This window comes from Phocoena phocoena, chromosome 4 (genome assembly GCF_963924675.1).
Source record: "Phocoena phocoena chromosome 4, mPhoPho1.1, whole genome shotgun sequence".
In the NCBI taxonomy this organism is placed as follows: Eukaryota; Metazoa; Chordata; class Mammalia; order Artiodactyla; family Phocoenidae; genus Phocoena; species Phocoena phocoena.
The window spans coordinates 131,199,033-131,220,465 of record NC_089222.1 but is presented as its reverse complement, the minus strand read 5'-3'; the positions used below and the strand labels follow the sequence as shown (position 1 = coordinate 131,220,465).

Sequence of the window (21,433 nt, the reverse complement as noted above, 5' to 3'; positions counted from 1 at the left end):
GATAGTAAGAAATATCTGCCGACGTTTCAAGGTGTTTAAATGTTGCCTGATACGCTACAGTTTTCATTTTCTTATTTATTTTTAATACTGGGAAGAGTCATTACTAATAGTTATTATTCTTTAAAACATGTGAGTTTTCAAAGCCTTACTACATTTCCACATATGATTTTTCGGTATCCAGGAGGCAAGTCATTTCTGCATCTCCTGTGGAAATCAAGGAAAAGTCAAGGGTTGACCTCAGAGGAATTCCCTTAATGGCAAACTACAAGGGGAGAAAAACGATATTGTTAAGAGACAGATGGCTATGGCTATGTCAGGCTTTCAAGACAATGTCAAAATTTCAGTAGAAAATGAGATGGTCTGAAGGAAGTGGAAGCAAGTTTACTCATCAGTAGTACATTTGTCGGTCATCTGCTGACAGAAATCGGAGATGCCACCACTCTGGCGACACTGCTCCCCGGGCCCGGCCTGCTCCGAGGGGGCGCTGGCAGCTGCCCGGGACTCCGGGCCCCAGGCACCACCCGCCTCACCACCCTTGGCACTGGGATAGCGAGGGCTCTGCTCCCCAGCAGGCGGCCCAGCTGCAGGCCCTTCAGGCAAACTCAAAATCGACGGTAACGTGAGCTCACCATCAGGAGTACTCCTTCCTTTCTCAGAAATTAAAAAGGAAAGTGGGCAATCGGAGGCCGAGTACTTGGCGAGTATCTGTATTTGTTCTTGACTTAGAGCTGCTTCTTTACAGACTTGCTGGCAAAGTCCAGTTAGGTTCTGCTTTGTCTCGCCCAGAGTGGACAAAATATGATCCCTTTCCTTCAACAAGCTCTCCTTTTCGTTTTGCTGTGAGGGTGAGAAAGAGAATACAGTGAATTGTGTTTATGAGCTCAATCAACATTCCTAAGGTGAGCAAACATTGATATCCACAGTGTCTTCTCATTATATAAGGTCATGTGGAATTTTTCCTGTCAATTCAATTCAAAAATATATTTAACACCTCAGGTCCATAAGCCCCCATCCAAAACTCTTAGGCCTACATGTATCTTGGGATTCAGAATTTTTCAGATTTTAGAAAGAAAATACAGATGCACACCTAATTCCTCTAGCAGGGTCTGAGGTAGCACCCCACTATCAAATGTCTTCAGATTTCTAAATAAAACACATGAAAGTATCCATGCACAAAGTAGGTTAAATAAAGACTCTACATACCCTGTCAGCTTGTGTCAGTTCTTTGGCCAAAATAGTTTGTGACAAACTTACATGATTTTCAGAGCTTTTTGGATTTGTGGATTGCAAGTAAATGAGTGTGAACTTTTTGGATGGAATGCAACCAAAAAAAGTACAAACACAGTGATCATAACTCCTGCAAGATTCTAGTAATGACTGACATTAGTTGGGCATTTACTTTGTGCCAGATATTGTGCTGAATGTTTTGAAATACGTAACCTCAGCTACGTAATCCTCACAATGACTCTGTTGATTTCAGTAATATCAAACCCATTTTATAGATGGGATTCAGAGTTTAATATGCCCAGAGTCAGAAAGCTAGTGGGTGAGTTACTAAAGTGTGAAGAAGGGAGAAGGGGAGGGGACTTGTGTTTGTTAATTATTATTACTACTGGTGCTGTTATTATTTTCATTTAAATGTTTATCCCTACAGGAAAGTCAACCATGGAATTTTGTTCAAGTTTTCCTGGTTCCGGTCTTTCTGTCTGCCATCACTGGTTGCTGCAGATGGTGTGGTCTTTTTTCTATCATTGCCCCACCTCATCCTTCCTACTCTACCACTGCATTGCTCCTAATCTAGTATGAGCTAAAAAACCAAATAATCAAACTGTTTATAAGGTAAGAGTAAATAAATATTGATAGAGAGTCAAATATTTCTCTTGTGAAATTTATGACAACTCTCTTGGCCTTCTGCTCATTGGCAGCTTCAAGAGAGCTGAGCTGTTAAATGTTGCCAGTTAACATTTAGACAGGTTATTTCATAGTAATCATCTACAATGGTCAACCTTTAAATAGATGCTTTTATGGGACAAAAATAGCTAAAAGGTTAAAAAGAAATCTGCTTTGCACAAAAAGTACTGTTGCGGTTTTAGGTAAAAGTTTTTCTACAAAACTGTGACTCCAACTATTGGTAGTTAGTTTTTAAATATTTCAAGGCCATCTAATATTTTGAGAAAATATGCAATGAATACAAAACACTAAAATTTTATATTGCAAGGTATTCTCCAATTTGTTGTGGTTTGAAAAAATAGGTATACGCCAAGAAAAGATATATATATATATATAAAATAAATAAAAGCAAGATCAATGTTCAGGAAGTACATTTTTTCTTACGGAAGGTTTGTCAGTTGTAGCCTTGTGATAAAATGAGTCTGCTGGTACCTACAGGGAGAGAACAGTGCCTACCACCTGACCAGAGAAAGAACACATTTAAAGCAATCAGCACCCACTTCTCTTTATGGCCCTTCAGAAGCCAATCCAAATGAGTATGGAAACAAAGCTTCCAGAAGAAAATGAGAAACCTTTTTCCTTAGTCATAACAATATCAGCCACTGACTCCTCTATCAAAGTTAAGATAAATCTCTGTTCTAAATAGCAGCAGACAAAATTTCAACTGTTGGCTGGTTTTTTAAATTAAATATGGTTAAGGAAAATAATGAATATTTGACCTTCCTCCCAGAAATCAGAACTACTACTTGACCTACAGATACTATGAAGATGACAAATATTTGTAACTTCCATATCTTTTGATAAATATCAATACAACCTTAAATATTCTCACTATTACCTCACTAAATAAAGGATGACAGGACTATAAGTATGTCCCATACAAGATGGCTTGCTTCTTTACAACAATTAAAACCAATAGGTACAACCCTGAAACTCTACCATGATTATTTCTAGAAATTAAATGTTCCCTTTCTGTTCTTCCATACTTTAAGCTAACTCCTACATGGGTAAGTTTCCAGGAAATTAGCTGATTTTTCCATTTCACTCTCATTTTAAAACACAAATTTACTTCAATAGCACTCAGTTTAACTAAAGCAATTCAACTTAAGAACTTCATGATATCATTATTAAAGATACCTCCCAAACATACTACCAGTAGCCTGCTACCTATTTCTACAATATACTTTAATTTTCTTATAATGCAACTCTATAAATCCTAAGTGTGAAGTACTATGGCTTTAATCACAGATGTATTTTTAAAAAATGAACCCTGGTATTATTCTGAATTTTATGGGAAGAAAACAGATTTACATCCAAATCCACATTTTGAACAGCTAGTGTACAATATTCATTCAATATAAGAAGTTTAAAAAAAATCAAAATATAACTCACCCAGTAAAGATGAGGAGTGGAAGAATTTGGCACCAAAAGAGCCAGGTGACAGTGACAATTAACTTTATTTTATTTATTTATTTTGCGGTACACGGGCCTCTCACTGTTGTGGCCTCTCCCGTTGCGGAGCACAGGCACCGGACACACAGGCTCAGTGGCCATGGCTCACGGGCCCAGCCACTTTGCGGCATGTGGGATCTTCCCAGACCGGGGCACGAACCCGTGGTCCCCTGCATCGGCAGGCGGACTCTCAACCACTGCACCACCAGGGAAGCCCGACAATTTACTTTAGATCAAAGGGTACTCACTGCTAGAAAATGGTGACTAATAGTCCCTTATGATGCAAAACCTCTGAATAGACAGTTCCTAGAAATATAAAAATGAGCCTTAAAAATATGAATACAAGTGCTCAGTTTCACTCATAAGAGACAGAAAAATAAAAGCTACCGTGAGATATCAATTCTCACAATTAGATTGGGAAAAAAACAAAAGCTGACAACAAACTCTCTGCTGAGGTTGTGGGCAGACAGACACACATATTACTGCTGGTGGGAAAGCAAAATGCCATAAACCGCTACTGAAGGGAATTCAATAATATCTAACAAAATTACATATGTATTTACTCTTGATCCAACAATCCTACTTCTAGGAATCTATCCTGAAGACACATCTTCTCAAACATTAGAGAAAACAATGTTCAAAGTTCTTAACTATGGCATCCCAAATGTCCACTAATAAGAAACTGGTTTGGATTAACTGTGTATGCTACAGACAGCCACAACTGAGTACTATGGAGCTTTAAAGCAAAATGACAACCACTGTGAACTAAGGAAAACATTTCCTGGAAATCACTTCTTGAGCAAAAACAGAATACGGAATGGTATACACAGAATACTGCTCTGTAGCAGAAAGGGTAATAAAAACACATACAAAACATGAACCTGTTTTTAGAAAAGAAACACAAGGGAAAAAATCTAGAGATTAATGGTAATAGTTACCTACAGGAAATAGCTATGAATAGGGTATAGGGAGAAAATGGGATCAAGACTTTGGAGTAGCTTTTTTAAAACATAGTTTTAACTTTTAGACCATACAGATGTTTTTACATATTCAAAAATTAAACTTAAAAAATGTGAAGAGTAAATCCCAGAAACAGAAATAACAAATTAAATTAATTGTATATAAAATTGCTAACATAAAGAACTACTCTGAATAATTTTTAAATTTTAAACTTCAGTACTATGGTATATATTTAAGGGCAAAGAAAAAGCAAAGAAATTTAAAATTTTACTCAATCTCTTTATTATTGATAGTAATATTGACATTATAATTTTATGACATATATTTCATATGTATGTATTTATCAAATAGTAAATATAATTGGAAGCCAAGATTTTCCCTATAATGAAAAAAGATAAAATATAAATACAGGGACTGCCCTGGTGGTGCAGTGGTTAAGAATCCGCCTGCCAATGCAGGGGACTCGGGTTCGAGCCCTGGTCCGTGAAGGTCCCACATGGCGTGGAGCAACTAAGCCCATGTGCCACAACTACTGAGCCTGCGCTCTAGAGCCCGCAAGCCACAACTACTGAGCTTGCGTGCCACAACTACTGAAGCCCGCATGCCTAGAGCCCGTGCTCCACAATAAGAGAAGCCACTGAAATAAGAAGCCCGCGCACTGCAGCTAGAGAAAGACCGCGTGCGGCAATGAAGACCCAACGCAGCCAAAAATAAATAAATAGGGCTTCCCTGGGGGCGCAGTGGTTGAGAATCTGCCTGCTAATGCAGGGGACACGGGTTCAAGCCCTGGTCTGGGAGGATCCCACATGCTGCGGAGCAACTAGGCCCGTGAGCCACAACTACTGAGCCTGCGCGTCTGGAGCCTGTGCTCCACAACAAGAGAGGCCACGATAGTGAGAGGCCCGCGCACCGCGATGAAGAGTGGCCCCCGCTTGCCACAACTAGAGAAAGCCCTCGCACAGAAATGAAGACCCAACACGGTAAAAATAAATTTAAAAAATAATAATAAATAAATTTATTTCTTTTAAAAATATATATATATAATCGAAGCAAAAAGACAAAAGGTCTAAACTACTAAATTTTGACTAGAAATATCTGCATGAACTCATGATTTCTAACATACTTTTATTTATTGAAGGATAATATACATCCTGAATGCACTCATGATTTTACACACACACACACACACACACACACACACACACACACACACACACACATTTCCCAGAAGAAGCAACACTCCAGCAGCAAGCATGCTTTCTACAATCTAATACCTGCTGTAAGAAACCAGGGATTTTTAGAGAAAGGGGTGATTCCCAAATCTTCGAACAAGAGAGGTACAAGGTGAGCCTATGACATGCTGTTCTAAATGGCACAGAAGCACTAACGGGGTCATGTCAAAAGCACACAGCACCTGGCAGAGGAGGCTGGCTCTCCCCAGGCAAGTCTGAAAAAATGTCAACATCAAGAAGACTGATGACTACTATGGGTTCTAAGAAATTAAATTAGAAAAAAAATAATCCATGAGTCTACAGTGATACTAAAGAGTTGTGGTGGGAGGGAGGGAAACAGGAGGGAAGGAAAGTTCTTTTTATAGAGGAATACCAATAAATGTAAGTGCAATGACAGAATTAGAAAAATCATGATTTTGCAACCCCCATTGCAAAGGCCATCAAAGTATGCTTAAAACCAAAGGACATAGGAGTGCTGGGGAACTGGATATTCGTAAAGTGCCTAATAAACACTCCACAGATTACTAAACAATTACAAAGGCAAAAAAAAATTTTGGAAATGATCTGGCAATTCCCATGCACTCAGGTGGGACACCCTGCCATTGTGCCTCCCCAACTAACGCAGAATGAAGGACACAAGGATGAACGTTTAATCTCAACCTAAGAACTCACACTTTCACAGTTTACGTGAAATACAAGGAGTGAAGAAAGGTGTTAAATAAAACCAAGGGGAAACAATCAGACAGACTTTAAGAGTAGACATTTTATGAGAACACTGGCCTAGACTCTTCAAAAAGTTACTGTCATTAAAAAAATAAAGGAGGGGGCGAGAAGGAGTATTTGTTCTAGATGAAGAGACTAAAAAGACAGAACCAAACGCATCATGTGAGGATAGGATCCTAGTTTGAAAAGGAAAAATAAGCATATAGATGAAATATGTTTGGGGAACAATTAATTAATCTGAATAGGAACTATATATATTGTTTAAGATTTATTAATTTTCTCAGGTGTGACAAAGATTGGTAAATATATGTGATAAAGATATATAAAAATGTCTATTTCTAGAAGATTCATGTTTAAGCATTTACAGGTGAAATGTCATAATGTGGTAGGTTTCAAGTGATTCAGAAAATAAAAGTAGAGCAATAGAGACAGAAAGGCACTGAGACCAAGATCACCCAACTGCAGTTAGAAAGAGTCCAAAACTGACTAAGAGGGACAGAGAGAGAGAAAGACCTATAGACCAACCAAGCGGAGCAGGGGGACACACACCTGGCCAGAGAGACAGAGACTAAGACCCACAGAAACAAGGAGAGAGCAAAGGTGGCAAAATGTCAATAACTGTTGAATCTACCCAGGGAGTACACAGTTGCTTACTGTACCATTCATTTAACTTTTCTTAAAGCTTGAAATTTTTAGAATGGGGAGGAGGAAAATGAATCTCAAGAAAAAAATGAAAACACATAAACCTGGCTCCCTATGACACTACAAGCATTTTACTGACAAGGACTATGTCTCATTGATCTTTGATTTCCTGGTACCCAGTACATTTAATATGGAGTGACCAGCAGATGCTTATAGAAAACACAACTACTAATATTTCTTGAGCCCTGAACACATGCTGGGCAGTACAAAGAGCTTTCCATCCTTGAAGGTATAAGATCCTTGCACCACACCTGAGGGAGGTACTATTCTTATCTCCATGTTATCAATAAGGGAATTGGGTATTGGAGGTGAAATTATTTCTCCAGGCCACAGAGCTACCAGTGGCCAGGCAGAGTTTCCAACTGACTTTTGTGTCCTAGTGCAGTAGGTTCTCAAAATTTAATGTGCATAATAAAGATTTACCCAGGAAACTTTTATAAAATGCATGTTCCTGGGCCCCTCCCACAGGTCTGGGATGGGGCTAAGGCAGGTGCATTTTGAGGGGGCACCCCCGGGTAACTGATGCCAATGGTAAACAGACCACATTTCAAGACAGGCTGCTAAAGGGCCTTACAGAGTGGCAGAGGGCAGGTTCCAGAAACGCATGGGAGGGTTTGGAGACAACAGTGCACACGTGACTAGAGCAGCCAGTAAAATGTGACTAGAAAAGGTTTATTTTTAATAAAATACAATCTTCACAACAAAATTCAAAACACTAAAGACAGATGAGGTCATTTTACTCCTACACCATCATAATGGACAAGGGCAATGAAACAAAATGGTGTGTGATCACCTCAACCCTGAGTTCCAGAGCTTTGTGAATATTTTGATTTCTGATCACTTATAAGTTGATATCAATCAATATTTGGTATCTTCTAAGAGAAATTACATTTTGGTAATTTAATTTTTTTTCTTTAAAAAGCAAGCTTCATTTCAAGGTTATCTTTGTTTCAGGCCAAAATGGTATCAGAGACACACATTTTCTAACTTCTGAATTAATCTTACAGAAAAGAATAAACATGGACCTTGTAAAGAATCCTACAGAGACAAGAGCCTTGTAAGTCAAACACATAACAGAAGTTGAATGATTCCTGAACTTTGTTCAAGATCTTATATTTATTGGTAAAAAGAAAAGTTATGTTTTTGGTTTATAGATTATGCATATTCAATCCTTATAGTCAAAGCAATACTGAATTAATGCCTAACCTCTAACATATTATCAAATTTCAAATAAACATTAAAAGTCAATGCCATCGATTTATCAACCAAATAAATACACACCTTTCCTTTTCTTCAAAGGTTTTGTTTTTGATTCTGATAGAACTTCTTGTTGAGAAATACAACTCATTAATTTATTGAATTCGAACTAACGTCTCCCTTTGGCTTTCCCAGCACATAAAGACTATAAAAGCACCCTTTACACATGATAACTATACTTTTTTTCATGTGCTGATCCATCCACAGTCTATTAGGTTATTACTTTTAGGACCAACTACAAAAAATTCAAAGTCAATAGGCCAAAGACCAAAGCTTACAAAAATAGGGGACCCTTCACCTGAATATAAATACCAAATGGACATACTGTGAATTTACTAATATTTAATTCAATCATTGGCTATATTAAAATGGATGTTTCATTATGAAACATGTAATTTCCCTTAAATAGGTCTGCTAATTCCACCCACACCATAAAGACTGGGAAACACTGCTTGTCTACTGCTTCCAAAAAGTGACATCCCGATAAAAAAATTTAAAAAAACCTGTCCCACTCTACCATATTGTTAATTCTCCATACTACTAAACAGGAACGTGTGATGGAAGCACGGGGGTAACTTCTCTCTCTACAAAAGACAACAAGGTCCATAGTATCACCCAAAAACCAGGGTCTAAGTTCTATGTAAACTTCTTAATGTAGTATCTTAAGCATTAAACTCTTTTACTTCTGGAAAAGGGCCAGCCAGCTTGTAATTCTAATTAGCTAATAAGTAGCATATTTTCTGCTTATTTTCATCTGAGACAAACATCTGCGGCAGGACAGAAACTTATAGCATGCCTCTTATAATTTGCAACTGGAGTTTGCCTGTATAAATCACTAGAACCGAGAGCAGTATGAAGGATGGAGCAGAATTCAAGGAAGCCGAAACACAAAGTAAATTATTCTGATTAAAAAAAAAAAATTACTATGTCTCCCCTGGGGATATTCTAGAAGAGGAAAGAGACCGAGTTCAGCCTGGCGCACATCTGGGTAATGAGACCCCTGTCGGGCTATCTGCTCTACCTGCCCAGATGTGAGCTCCTGGCAGCCACATTTTCTGTTTCTGCTGTTTGTCCCTGCCCTCTAGTCACAGAAGAGGACACCCAAACCCGAAACAGGCCAACAGGCTAACTCCTTGGGAATTTAGAACTAACTAGAACAGTAGTCTCTGCCTGGACTGGTCTCTGGAGGAGAGGGAAACTATTCTTGAGCTGTGCTGTGGCCACTCTTCTCATACACACTTGGTGGCACACACAGCCAGAGAGAAGGTTCTCTGGGTTCCTGGCAGTTTTCTACTTTCTTGTTCTACACTATTTACGAGGCCTGGCTCCATTCTTTGGCTTCTAATTGAGACACACGTAAATTCTTACAACAAATTCAGTAATTCATGTTTCAGATGGTTTCTGTTTCTTGCAACCAAAGAGTCCAAATTAATACAATAGGTAAATAGGGTACTGACCACTCAAACTGCAGGAAAACCAAATATTCCCTTCTCTTGGAAATTAACCATGAGTTATTCCACTGACCATATGAAATGAACCTTTCCATAATGAGAGAGGCAATATAAGGGTGAGGTCCAAACCCAGAATTTACAGTTTAGGCAGAGACATCAGGAAAGGAGCAATTAAGGGAGAGAAAACTGAAAATTGATAAATAACAGTATAGCAATAAGAAGAAGAATAAAAAGGTAATATTTATTGAGTGCTTACTATGTCCAGACACTCTTCCAAGTTCTTAGATGTATTAACTCATTTAATCTTCAAAAATGAATACCCACTCTATAAAGTAAGAATTAGTATTATCCCATCGTAAAGAGGAGAAACCTGAGGGACAGAGAAATTGAACAGCCTGCCCAGAGTTACAAAGTACCACAGACAGGCACAGAATCCCACACTTTTAACCACTCTATCTCCCACTGCTCTCTGTTGAAGCAAAGGCAGAGGGAGCAGAAAGTCCAAAGAAAGTCGCAAGACCTCTTCATCCTAGATACCTGAAATTCAGTAAAAATATCAACTGTCCAGCAATCCAACATCTGACTGCAATCAAAAAATATAAATAAGACCTATGAGTCATGAAATAGACTAGTTCTAAAGGGTAATAGCTACTCTCCAACATATTTGCATAGTACATGTCTAAAATAAAGTTACTGATGAAACAAACTCAATCAGTACAAAGGGGTTTTTTGTTTTGTTTTCATTTTTGTTTGTTTTTAGGAGGAAGAAAACCATATAAATTCTACTGGCAGCTAAAAATCATCACTAGCTGAGAGTGAAGACAAAACTAAAAGAAGCAGGTATAGTAGTACTCCAGTAGTGCAAGTTTATTCAATGTTGATTTCAAATAGCAGTATACAACCCAACAGTCTAGAAAGCATCTCTGTATTACAGTACAGAATAAAAACTAAAGCTAAAATGCTGTACTCTGTCTAAAGGCAGGTAAGTGTTTAATCCAAAGTTGGATAATAAGAAAGGACACTAATGCTTACAGGTATGGACGGATACACACCCTAAGAGTACTGGGTAAATGTTACTGAATTTGTCACTTTTCTTCTTTGGTCTTAACAACTCTAATCATTCAGCAATATCCTATAGGTTTTTTAATATCTCTCACACCTCTATGTGTAAAACATATGGTTTCTTTTTCATCTCCTTATACAGTTTGCTTCATCTTTTTATATAGTTAAACATCTTCATCTTTTTGCCTAAAGTATATCACAATACTATATAAATAACAAATTTTTATTTTTCCACTTTTCTGAAGGCATATAAAGGCAGTGTCTTTTTTCTAAATTGTTGCTGTTTACTTACTATTCATACCTAGGAACATTCATGTTTAAAGATTTGCTACAATCGCAATTTTAAACTTTTACCAATAATTAACAAAGACCCAAAACCAAACATTCAATGAATGTTTTTACTACTTCTAGGCACTTTTTCCCTGATGTCTCTAACCTTATTTTTAGCTTTAGCTGGCCTGCACTATCAGTTATCTTTTTTCATACAATGTTTCCTTCTATCAACCACTAGGGTGCAGAAAAACATGGGTGGAAATTAATCTACTTTTGGGGTTAATTTGTGTTTTGATGCTGCAATAGAAGATAAGATTCAATAAAATAAGCATTCTTCTCACTTAGGATCTCATTAGATCTTAAAAATTTCAATTTATACCAGCACGTGAATTCTTTCCCTTAGATGAAAGATCCAAGTTGGCTGGTTTTTTTGTTATCAACCAAAGCAAGTTACTAGTTATTAAAACTAACAACTGGAACACCAGCTTTTATAGACACCAAACACAGCACAAAGAGATTAAAGTGCTTTATTAATATCTTTAACCCTTACTCAACCACCAAGAATTAGGTAGATGGTAAAATTATCCTTAATCTATAAATCATTTTTTTAAAAGCACACAGAAATAGTCCTCAATTTACATATGGTTGTATATCATGCTAAATATGTAGAACACTTACTCAAGTAAAATAGTCTATGAAAACCCTCATTGTTTTTTATTTCCTAAGCTTTCTGAAAATGTCATATAACTTTCTTAGAATGATAACTGGTAAATTTTAAAATTAATGTATAATTGAGCATTATATCTGACTTAGGAATTGAAATAGCTATTTCCTGTCTGAAAAAAAAAAAAAGAATGAATGAATTGTTGGAATTAGAAGAAGAAGAAACCTGCATACTTACCAGCTTCTCAATTTCTGACTCAAGATTCTGTATACAATCAAGTTTTCTCTTGCGACAGCGCTGTGCAGCAATTCTGTTTTTACTTCTTCTCCGAATATCATGGATGCAATCCAGTTGTTCTGGAGTCAACTTGTGCATTTTCAACAAGGATTGAAAATCATTTCGAGAGAGCGAAATTATTCGTTGTGCATTAAATGGTAGTTTTACCTATAAGGTGAAATAAACGTCAGTAGTTGCTGTATTTTGCAGTTTCTACTTAAATCTAGGAAGAGAAAGATATGTACCTATGTTTTCCAAGGAACTTCATTTAGACGTTAAAAAGAAAAAAGATCCCTATTTCCGATTTCTATACAATCCTTTATAAAAAGACTGATAATTTAATTGATATTCTGATTCTATTTTAGAGAGGGTTCAGAAGACAAATTGAGAAGCAGATTTTTTTCAGCAAATCAAACATTATCAACACAAATATTAATGTAGTTAAGATGAAAAAACAGAATTTAAATTATTTTACTAGGGCATGTTAGTAACCCATAGATATCTTTATCTTTAAGGCTCTTTCTAAAGTATTTTTAATGTATTTTTACCCGAACCGAAAAAAGAAATCTATTTTATTCTTTGATTTATATTACTGTGTACCACGGATTTAATACTGTTATATTAACACTAGTAATTTCTAAAGCATTTCAGAAAATTTATTTTTCTGTCAGGAAAATGGCAGTTTCACATAACTCATTTCACTTGCCAATGTAGAAATGGTTAGAAAAACCTTATGAATATATATATATATTTTTTTGCGTTACGCGGGCCTCTCCCATTGCGGAGCACAGGCTCCGGATGCGCAGGCTCAGCGGCCATGGCTCACGGGCCCAGCCGCTCCGCGGCATGTGGGATCTTCCCGGACCGGGGCACGAACCCGTGTCGCCTGCATCGGCAGGGCGGACTCTCAACCACTGCGCCACCAGGGAAGCCCAAACCTTATGAATATTTTAAAGTCATTTTCAACATACTTAAATTTGAAAAAAATAAGAAGATAATTTAAAAACATAACAAAACTGTGGGACAGTTTAATTGTATTAATTATCAAAAACACAAATGAAACATTGGTCAGCTTCTGTGGTAACTTAGTTTTTCAAGCTAACAGAAATTAGTTACACAAAACACTCTAAAATTTCTTAAATGTTTTATTTTTAACATTCTTTTCACAGTTCCAAACACTGGATTTATAAATATCATATAAAAATCTATAGATGTAACTCATGCATACATATTACTTCTTAAATTAAACCACCAATCACCTCCTTCCACAGCCAAGGGAAAAAAAAAACCTCTTTCATACTATGTCATCCAACAGCTATCAAACCAAAGAACATGATAAAGAATTAACATGCCCTTATTATTACTGGAACTATAGTAATGTTTTACAAAAAAGCATCTATCAAATACAAACATTTGTACACAAAGTACACAGATCAAGCTTAGTATGATCAATACCATACCATCTACACGTAATTCATGCTAAATTATTAAGACATTCTTTAAATTAATAGATGAAATAACTAAGGGAAAATAAGAAAAAAATTCATAGCTCTGAGAAAACAGTGTAAAGAAAACTCTGTGGGGAGAGGGATAAATTGGAAGACTGGGATTGACATATACATATTACTATATAAAAAAATAGATAACTAATAAGAACCTATTGTATAGCACAGGGAACTCTACTCAATACTCTGTAATGACCTATATGGGAAAAGAATATAAAAAAGAGTGGATAGGGCTTCCCTGGTTGAGAGTCCGCCTGCCGATGTGGGGTACACAGGCTCGTGCCCCAGTCCGGGAAGATCCCACATGCCACGGAGCAGCTGGGCCCGTGAGCCATGGCCACTGAGCCTGCGCGTCCGGAGCCTGTGTTCCACAACGGGAGAGGCCACAATAGTAAGAGGCCCACATACCGCAAAAAAATAAAAAAATAAATAAAAAGAGTGGATATATGTATACGTATAACTGATTCACTTTGCTGTACAGAAACTAACACATCATTGTAAATCAACTATACTACAATAAAAATTAATTTAAAAATTGTTAACTAGTCCTGTACTCAAATAAAAAAGAGGGGCGATAAAAAAAAAAAAAGAAAGAAAACTCTTGATCAGAAGCCACATTCTTACAACCAGCCACTGCTAAGTTATTGCCAAGTGACTAGTCCCACGTCTAGACATCCATGTGGCAGTGAATAAGACTGAATATATGCTGTATTTAACCAGAAGTTATCACATAATGTTACAGAATCATTTTTCTTTTTCCTCTCGGGACCTGGCATTTGATTTAAGCAGTTAAACAGCCAATGTGTGAATCCATAATCTGGTTAACAAAATAAATACACCTACTTGAAATAAATGAACACAGAAGTCCTTCAAACTTCATCATGCACTCCTGGTATTTATCACATGGTTGTATAATTAACTGTGTATGGGCTTCATCCTCCCTCTCTGAGCCAGCTCACATCCCCAGTGATGCAACAGGAGCTGACACATTAATCCCAATTAACGGTGGTAAAATAAAACAATGACTTAACAACACACTCATTTTCCGCTCACCTCACATTCTTGTTCTCTGGCTGAACAGGGTTCACTGTCTCCTTCAGTATCCGTCTCAGAGTCGTCTCCCAAGCTAATCACACAAGCGTAGGGACAAGGTTCCTGTTGGGGCTCTGAAACATAGTCATCGTTTCCAATTTCCAAATTGCTAGAACAGCCTTCGGTACTCAGAGTACTTATGAAAGGGCAATTGACAGAACTCAACGTTGTGAAAGTCCTCTGACCCGGTTCTGGGCTCTCACTAATCCTGATACCTAACCAGGGACACTCAGACCGTTTCTGGGAGTAGATCTGTTCTGAGCCATCTTTGGCCACGGCAGGTGATAACTGCATTTGGCAAGGAGAGTCCGTGCTGCAAATGTCACTCCAGAAGCCTTTCGCTAGGTGTTCGGCCACTTCTCGTTCCACGCTACTCAGATCACTCGAGGCGAGGCTACTATCTTCCCTGGGGCCAGAGTCAGATTTCAAATCTTGACTCTCACCAAAAGTTTTCTCTTCTCGAACATCTGAACCTGACAAAGGCTTTTCTGTTAACACTGTCGTGTTTTGCATACCAGCAAAATTCAAGTCACCATACTGGTCATACGTGTGTAAAAGAGACAGAGAATAGAGCCCATGGGGATCTGTAGAAGTGGGGGGAAAAGGAGTCGCTTCTGTTTTTCCTGATGGGCACTGAGAAGCAGGATCTTTCTTCTTGGCTTCTTCATGTTCCATTGCTAATTTTCCTTCTTCACATTTTAAAATCACCCGCAAATCTGCACAGTCCTGGATTCCTCCTAGACACTCATTTTCAGACGTCTCATTTGGCTGAGCAGAAGAAGTGTGAATGTCTTTGACACTGGATTCCACAGTACGGACTCTGTCAGTTCCAAACGCTTTTTGGAATTTTCGGTATTTGGGGCATAAAGATGGCAGAGCCAGAGCGGCATCCTTTGCTAAGCACATGGATTCACATGTTTGACTGGCACTGTCTTGTAGAGGAGGAGATACTTTTGCACTGCCTTGATACCTACGGAGTTTACAGTGAGGAGTCTGAACATTTTTATTTTCCAAAAATTCCTCCACCTCATCAATTTCTAAATCCCTCTGGTCCAAAAGTGAAAATCTAAAATCTGGTTTCTGACAGGGTGATGAGAAGCATTTTTTTCTTGGGCATTCTTGCTGGTCTGCAGTGGAGTCCAAAAACTTGTATTTGAGAAACTGAAAGCAGGATTCCTCAATATCAGGTACACCTAAAAATTCCACACACTTGTACACTTCATCCACATTGTCCTTACTTAGTATCAGTTTAGCAGTGTAGGCAAACTGAATTAAAGGTTCAAATCCTTTAACTGTCACCTGTTAATATACAAAATAAAAACAAATGCATCACATGAAAGCCATCTAGTAGATAAGTACAAGAGAAGTAGGAGGGTGGCAAGATGAGTAACCTCTTTACGATATTTACAAAACGGGTATTTTAATTTGGTAAGGAAAAATATTCTTCTAGGAAATGTAAAGCTAAGTGACTCTAGAAAAGCATGCTTCTCACATCTTGTTCATTGGGACCACACCCTTCACTTTATAGACTCCACTCTTAATGACCCATGGAGTATGATTTACTCATATGAGGTAAAGATATAAACATTACCACAATTTTCCACATTAGCTGAAAGAAATCATCTATGGAATAAAGCAACATGGATACGATCTGCAACACACAGTCAAGTGCCAGGTGTCTGTTGCCATCCCAGCCCCATGTGGTCACTATATTCCAAACAACTATAAACTACAACTGCTATAAACTACAAAAGTGAAATTTTTAAGGATGGAAAACAATATATCCAAGGCACTTAAAGTAGTCCTGGTCCATGGTGAATGCACAGTAAATGGTAATTATTATCTTTATTTCATGCCAAAAAATTTCTAATAAAACTTTTAAAGATTCAGATTTAAAAAATGATCTAAGTTAAGGTCTAAAACTCATGCCCAGTACTGTTTTAGCAAAGATCCATGGACTCTAGGTAATAAAACTTTTCAGCAGAAACTTGCACATTTACACTGAACCTGCCTCTGCAAAGTGGGGGGCAAATGAAACCAACTGTAGTGCAGGGAAAGCCTCATTCTGGGCACAAAATACAAAATTAATATTAAAACACTGAATTCCCATAAGAGTGATCAATATATAATTTTTTGTGATCTTCTTAAAATACTGCTAAACTGGGAGTACTTAATTAGCTTTTACATAGCTAAAATAAAAAATAGCAACACCAAATACTGATGAAGATGTGTAGAAATTGGATCACTCATGTATTGCTGGTGGGAATGTAAAATGGTGCAGCCACTTTGAAAACCAGTTTGGTAGTTTCTTTTAAAACTAAACATGCAACCACCCTATATCCCAGCAACTGCACTCCTGTTCTTTTATGCCAGAAAAATGAAAACTCATGTTTGTACAAGTGCTCACAGCAACTTTATTTGTAACAGCCAAAAACTGGAATCAGCCTGATTTCCTTCAGTCGCTGTATAGCTAAATAAAAACTGGTACACCCACCCTATGGAATACAATAAAAAGGAACACACTACTGATGCATACAACTTTGATAAATCTCAAAGGAATAATGCTAAGCGGAAAAAGGCCAATCCCAAAAGGTCACATACTATTATGATTCCATTTATATAACATTTTTGAAATGACAAGACTTTAGAAAAGGACAGATTAGTGGTTGCCAGGGATTAGGAGTGGAGCAAGGGGGTAAGGGAGAGCAGACAGAGGGCAGGAAGGAAGTAGGTGTGATTATAAGAGGGCAACACAAGGGATCCTTGGGTGGGTGCTGAAACTGTTCAGACTGTGGTGGTGGATACATGGACCCACCCAGAAAATGAAACTGTATAGAACTTCATACACACACACAATTTAGTACAAGTAAAACCAGGGAAGTCTGAATAAGATGGGTGAACTGTATTACTGTCAGAATCCTGACAGTTGTGATATTGTACTATAATGTTGCAAAATGTTACTATTAGAAGAAACTGGACAAAGTGCAACAAGGGATCTCTCTGCATTATGTCTTACAGCTACATGTGAATTTACAATTATCTCAATAAATATTTCAATTAAAAAATTTTTAAATAAGTTAAAATAATCAAAAGAGGATTTTAAGACAGTGAGTTACACAATGATCTTTTCAATTTGTCATTATGATGAAACATTTCAAATATCTGAAAATTTGATTTACATTCAAATTAGAATGAATGAATGCATATACACACACATGCATGCATATACCTTTCCTTCCATGCACATGAATCACATTTTTCTCTACTTGGAAAGTCATATTAAGTAATTTGAAACTACAGACCATAATAAGGATATCTCCATTATGATACGTGTTGCTACTTTTTAAAAAACAATGGCTAACCTATAGTTGGCCCTTCCTGTCGTTGTCTTGGTTATCATATTATCTGCTCTGACCTCTGCCACAGAACTGACAACATTTTGCTTCCCCAAACTGTAGCTACAATTTCATGTATGTACGCACGGCCAGCGATAAGGTAAACTGTAGACTTAGTGTCATCACAGAGCAGCCCCCACACACCTGACGTACACACAGAAGTTCTACATACTTTGTCCAAATTCCTTTTAACAGCTTCTAATGTGTGTCCCAATGCCACAAGGCTCAGCATTCTTCTAGCTGTAGTTACTAATGAAATCAAGCAAGCTGTTGTAAGAGTCAGTGTACACCCAGCACTCCTGCCCCAGAGAGAGGTCTCTTGCAGGCAGGATGGTAACAAGGACTTAAATATCTAGGTGCGTGAGCTCCACAACAGGCTGGTGGGCGAAAGGTGTGTAAGGGCAAGGCTCTATAAGTATGACACAAAATCACCTTTCTTCTACCAACGCATAGCCACAATCTCAAGAAGAAAGGGAGAGAAAGAACACTTCTGGAGTACCTAACAGCCACATGTAGACAAAATGAGGAGGTTGGAATGCATAAGCTTTTAGGTTTCCTCCAAATTCTAAAATCCTTAGCTAACAGCTGCTTGAAAAACTAACATCTGACAACTCTGACTCATAGTGAAAACAATAAAACTAAGCATCACAGGGAGGCTGTCACCTGCAACTCACTCCCAACCCATATCCATGAGGGCGGGTTCTAGAGAAATGGATGTTTTAGAGAACCCTAATCCCTGTCAGTTTCCCATCACAGAAAAAGGTCCGAAGGGAGAGAAAAGCACACGGTATGGCCTCTCCCAGCATGGCCTCTCTGAATGTCTGTAATCCACTGGCTGGGTCGTTTCATTAAAAATAACAATGGGGTGGGAGTTCCCTGGCAGTCCAGTGGTTAGGGCTCTGTGCTCTGCCGAGGGCCTGGGTTCTTTCCCTGATAGAGGAACTAACATCCCACAAGCAGCACAGCACAGCCAAACAAACAAATAAATAAAATTACAGGGGGTCAAGTTATTCAACTGCTCAACAAATATTCACGCACATCCAAAGTTAATCATTTTACGTGTAAAACGTCATCATTTCTAAGAAGAAAGTTAAAGCAATGTGCTGTTGCACAAGCCGGGAACTGCTCCTCGGCCTGAGGACGGGGAGACTGGGTCTTCTTTTAACTTTATAAACCAGGAGAGATTTAATTAAGTTAAATTGAAATCAGGACGACCTCTCCTACCTCTTCCGGCAGAGTGATGCGCAGCTCGGCGTCGGCCTGGCCCGCAAGCCTGGAGTGGAAGTAGGCGCTGCAGGCAGCCAGCACGGCGCGGTGGGCGCGGAAGGGCTGGCCCTCCACCAGCACCGTGACGTCACACAGCACGTCCTTCCGGCGCTGCTCGTCCAAGCTGCGCAGCACGTGGCCGCTGTGCACCGACGACTCGTAGGCGAACACCGCGTTCTCACCCAGCGACATTCTGCGTCACAGGTGGCGTCGGGAGGGTCCGAGAGAGCATGCTTCTGACAGTCATTAATCCTGCCAAGACACAGGCCAAGTGTCACTCGCAGAAAACCTTGGTAAAGAGGTTTGTTAAAGTGACACTAGCAAATAACGATTAAAATACTCATCACTAAAACCCAACTGAAAACAACAGCCTCTCGAGAGCCTGGGAGCATTTATTCACTTTACCTCATTTAAAATTGGTTCTTGATAAGGAGTTTTCCTAACTAATTTTAGGAAAAATGTTCTTAGGGTGAGGGAGGGAAGACCTTTCTGAAGCAAGGATTTCAGGGCTCTCTGAAAATGAGACATTTTGTACGGAGAAAATAGCTCCAAAGAGCAAACAGGGCGGCCGAGAAATTTCTGGGTGGCATCCCAATCCTGTTGCTTTAAGACATTAATGGGCGTGTGTACAGATCACCAGAGGTCATACTTTGGGCTTCAGAACAAGGGACACGTAATACAAAAGGTAAAGTCCCTCCAACATGAAGAAGAAAAGGACTTCCCTTGATTGAAAGCCTCAAATCTGTTAGGCCAGATCCTAGTAATGAGTCTTTTTCACATAACGAGTCTTACTCGACACGACAAAATGTAGGCAACAAATAGGACTATTCCACCGTTAAGAATATAGTTTACCATACACAGAAACTCTTGGTTTTCTCAAAATGCTAAAACATAAGAGAAAGTTATCAAAAATGTATATTTTTTAAAATACATACTAACATATGGTAGCCTCCAAACTTTTTTTTTTTTTTTTTTTGGTACGCGGGCCCCTCACTGTTGTGGCCTCTCCCGTTGCGGAGCACAGGCTCCGGACGCACAGGCTCAGCGGTCATGGCTCATGGGCCCAGCCGCTCCGCGGCATGTGGGATCTTCCCGGACCAGGGCACGAACCCATGTCCCCTGCATCGGCAGGCGGACTCCCAAGCACTGCGCCACCAGGGAAGCCCCAAACTTTTATTTGATCCATACATACTACTGGCAAAAAAAAAGGGCAGCCCCAATATATGTATGTTTGTCCATATATTTCAGACATGTACCATTCTTATATATTACATATGTTATAGAACACACAGAGGCTGAACGTAAGAGGTTGAAAGAGAAGCTCTAATATTTTCTTCCAGCCCCCAATGGCCAGCAGTGAGCACCCCGAGGTGTGTGTGCACACCCCACCATGGCATGGCAACCACAGTGGAGGCTGAAAAGCTCCTCACAGGGGTCATCCCTGTGTCGTTCACTTTTGCTCTTCTGACACCTTATTCACTGCCTGAAACGTGAAGGTCCACACATGTTCAGTGACTGAATAAATGTAACTGTTTTCAGTTGCTATACTCCAAACAAAAATGAAAGGAGAAGTAAGAACTACTAAAGTTCAGACAGACCAGGCCCAAATCAAGGGTGAATTCCACCTCAAAGACAGGGTGTCTTAGTAACAAACACATGAAGTGCATCCATGAATTCTATTTCACTTATGTATTTATTCTTAAGGTGCTCATTATAGCTGAAATGTTGAGTTCCTCAGAAACAGTCAACTACAGTAAAATCTCTCACTATGTGGTTAAACTCTACCGAAGGTCAAGAATCACAACCTATCATTTACTGATTCAGCATACCACATGAAATCATAGCAACTCCAAAATCATGTCCTAGGACTACCTCGACTTTTGGGTTGTGCTCATAGGAGAGGGTAGTAAATTCCCTTTAGCAATGGGTCTTAATATTTCATCTATCAACACAAGGAATTAGTGTTAGGAGTAGTGGGGAGGAACCATCATTCAAAGAAATTATGTATCTTGTGTGTGTGGTACCACACAGACCACTGCCTTCCACTTTATCTGAAACTGTATACCCTCCCCAGGCAAGCCAGATTCAACAGCTGACCACATGCCTTGCTATGTCCCTGCACAAGTCCCCAGCCTCCTTATTCTTTCCTATCCTCTGCTTTGCAAACCCTTAA

At 38.7% G+C, this 21,433-nt stretch overlaps 1 protein-coding gene across 1 annotated transcript; it reads right to left on the bottom strand.

Annotated features, from left to right (window-relative positions):
* Positions 1–381: 381 nt before the first annotated feature.
* On the bottom strand, positions 382–19,452 carry BACH1 (BTB domain and CNC homolog 1). The gene is made up of 4 exons (XM_065876950.1): positions 19,219–19,452; positions 14,561–15,898; positions 11,964–12,170; positions 382–837 (listed from the first exon to the last, which is right to left on the bottom strand). The coding sequence occupies exons 1-4, from the start codon at positions 19,450–19,452 to the stop codon at positions 382–384; spliced, it is 2,235 nt and encodes a 744-aa protein (XP_065733022.1).
* Positions 19,453–21,433: the final 1,981 nt, after the last annotated feature.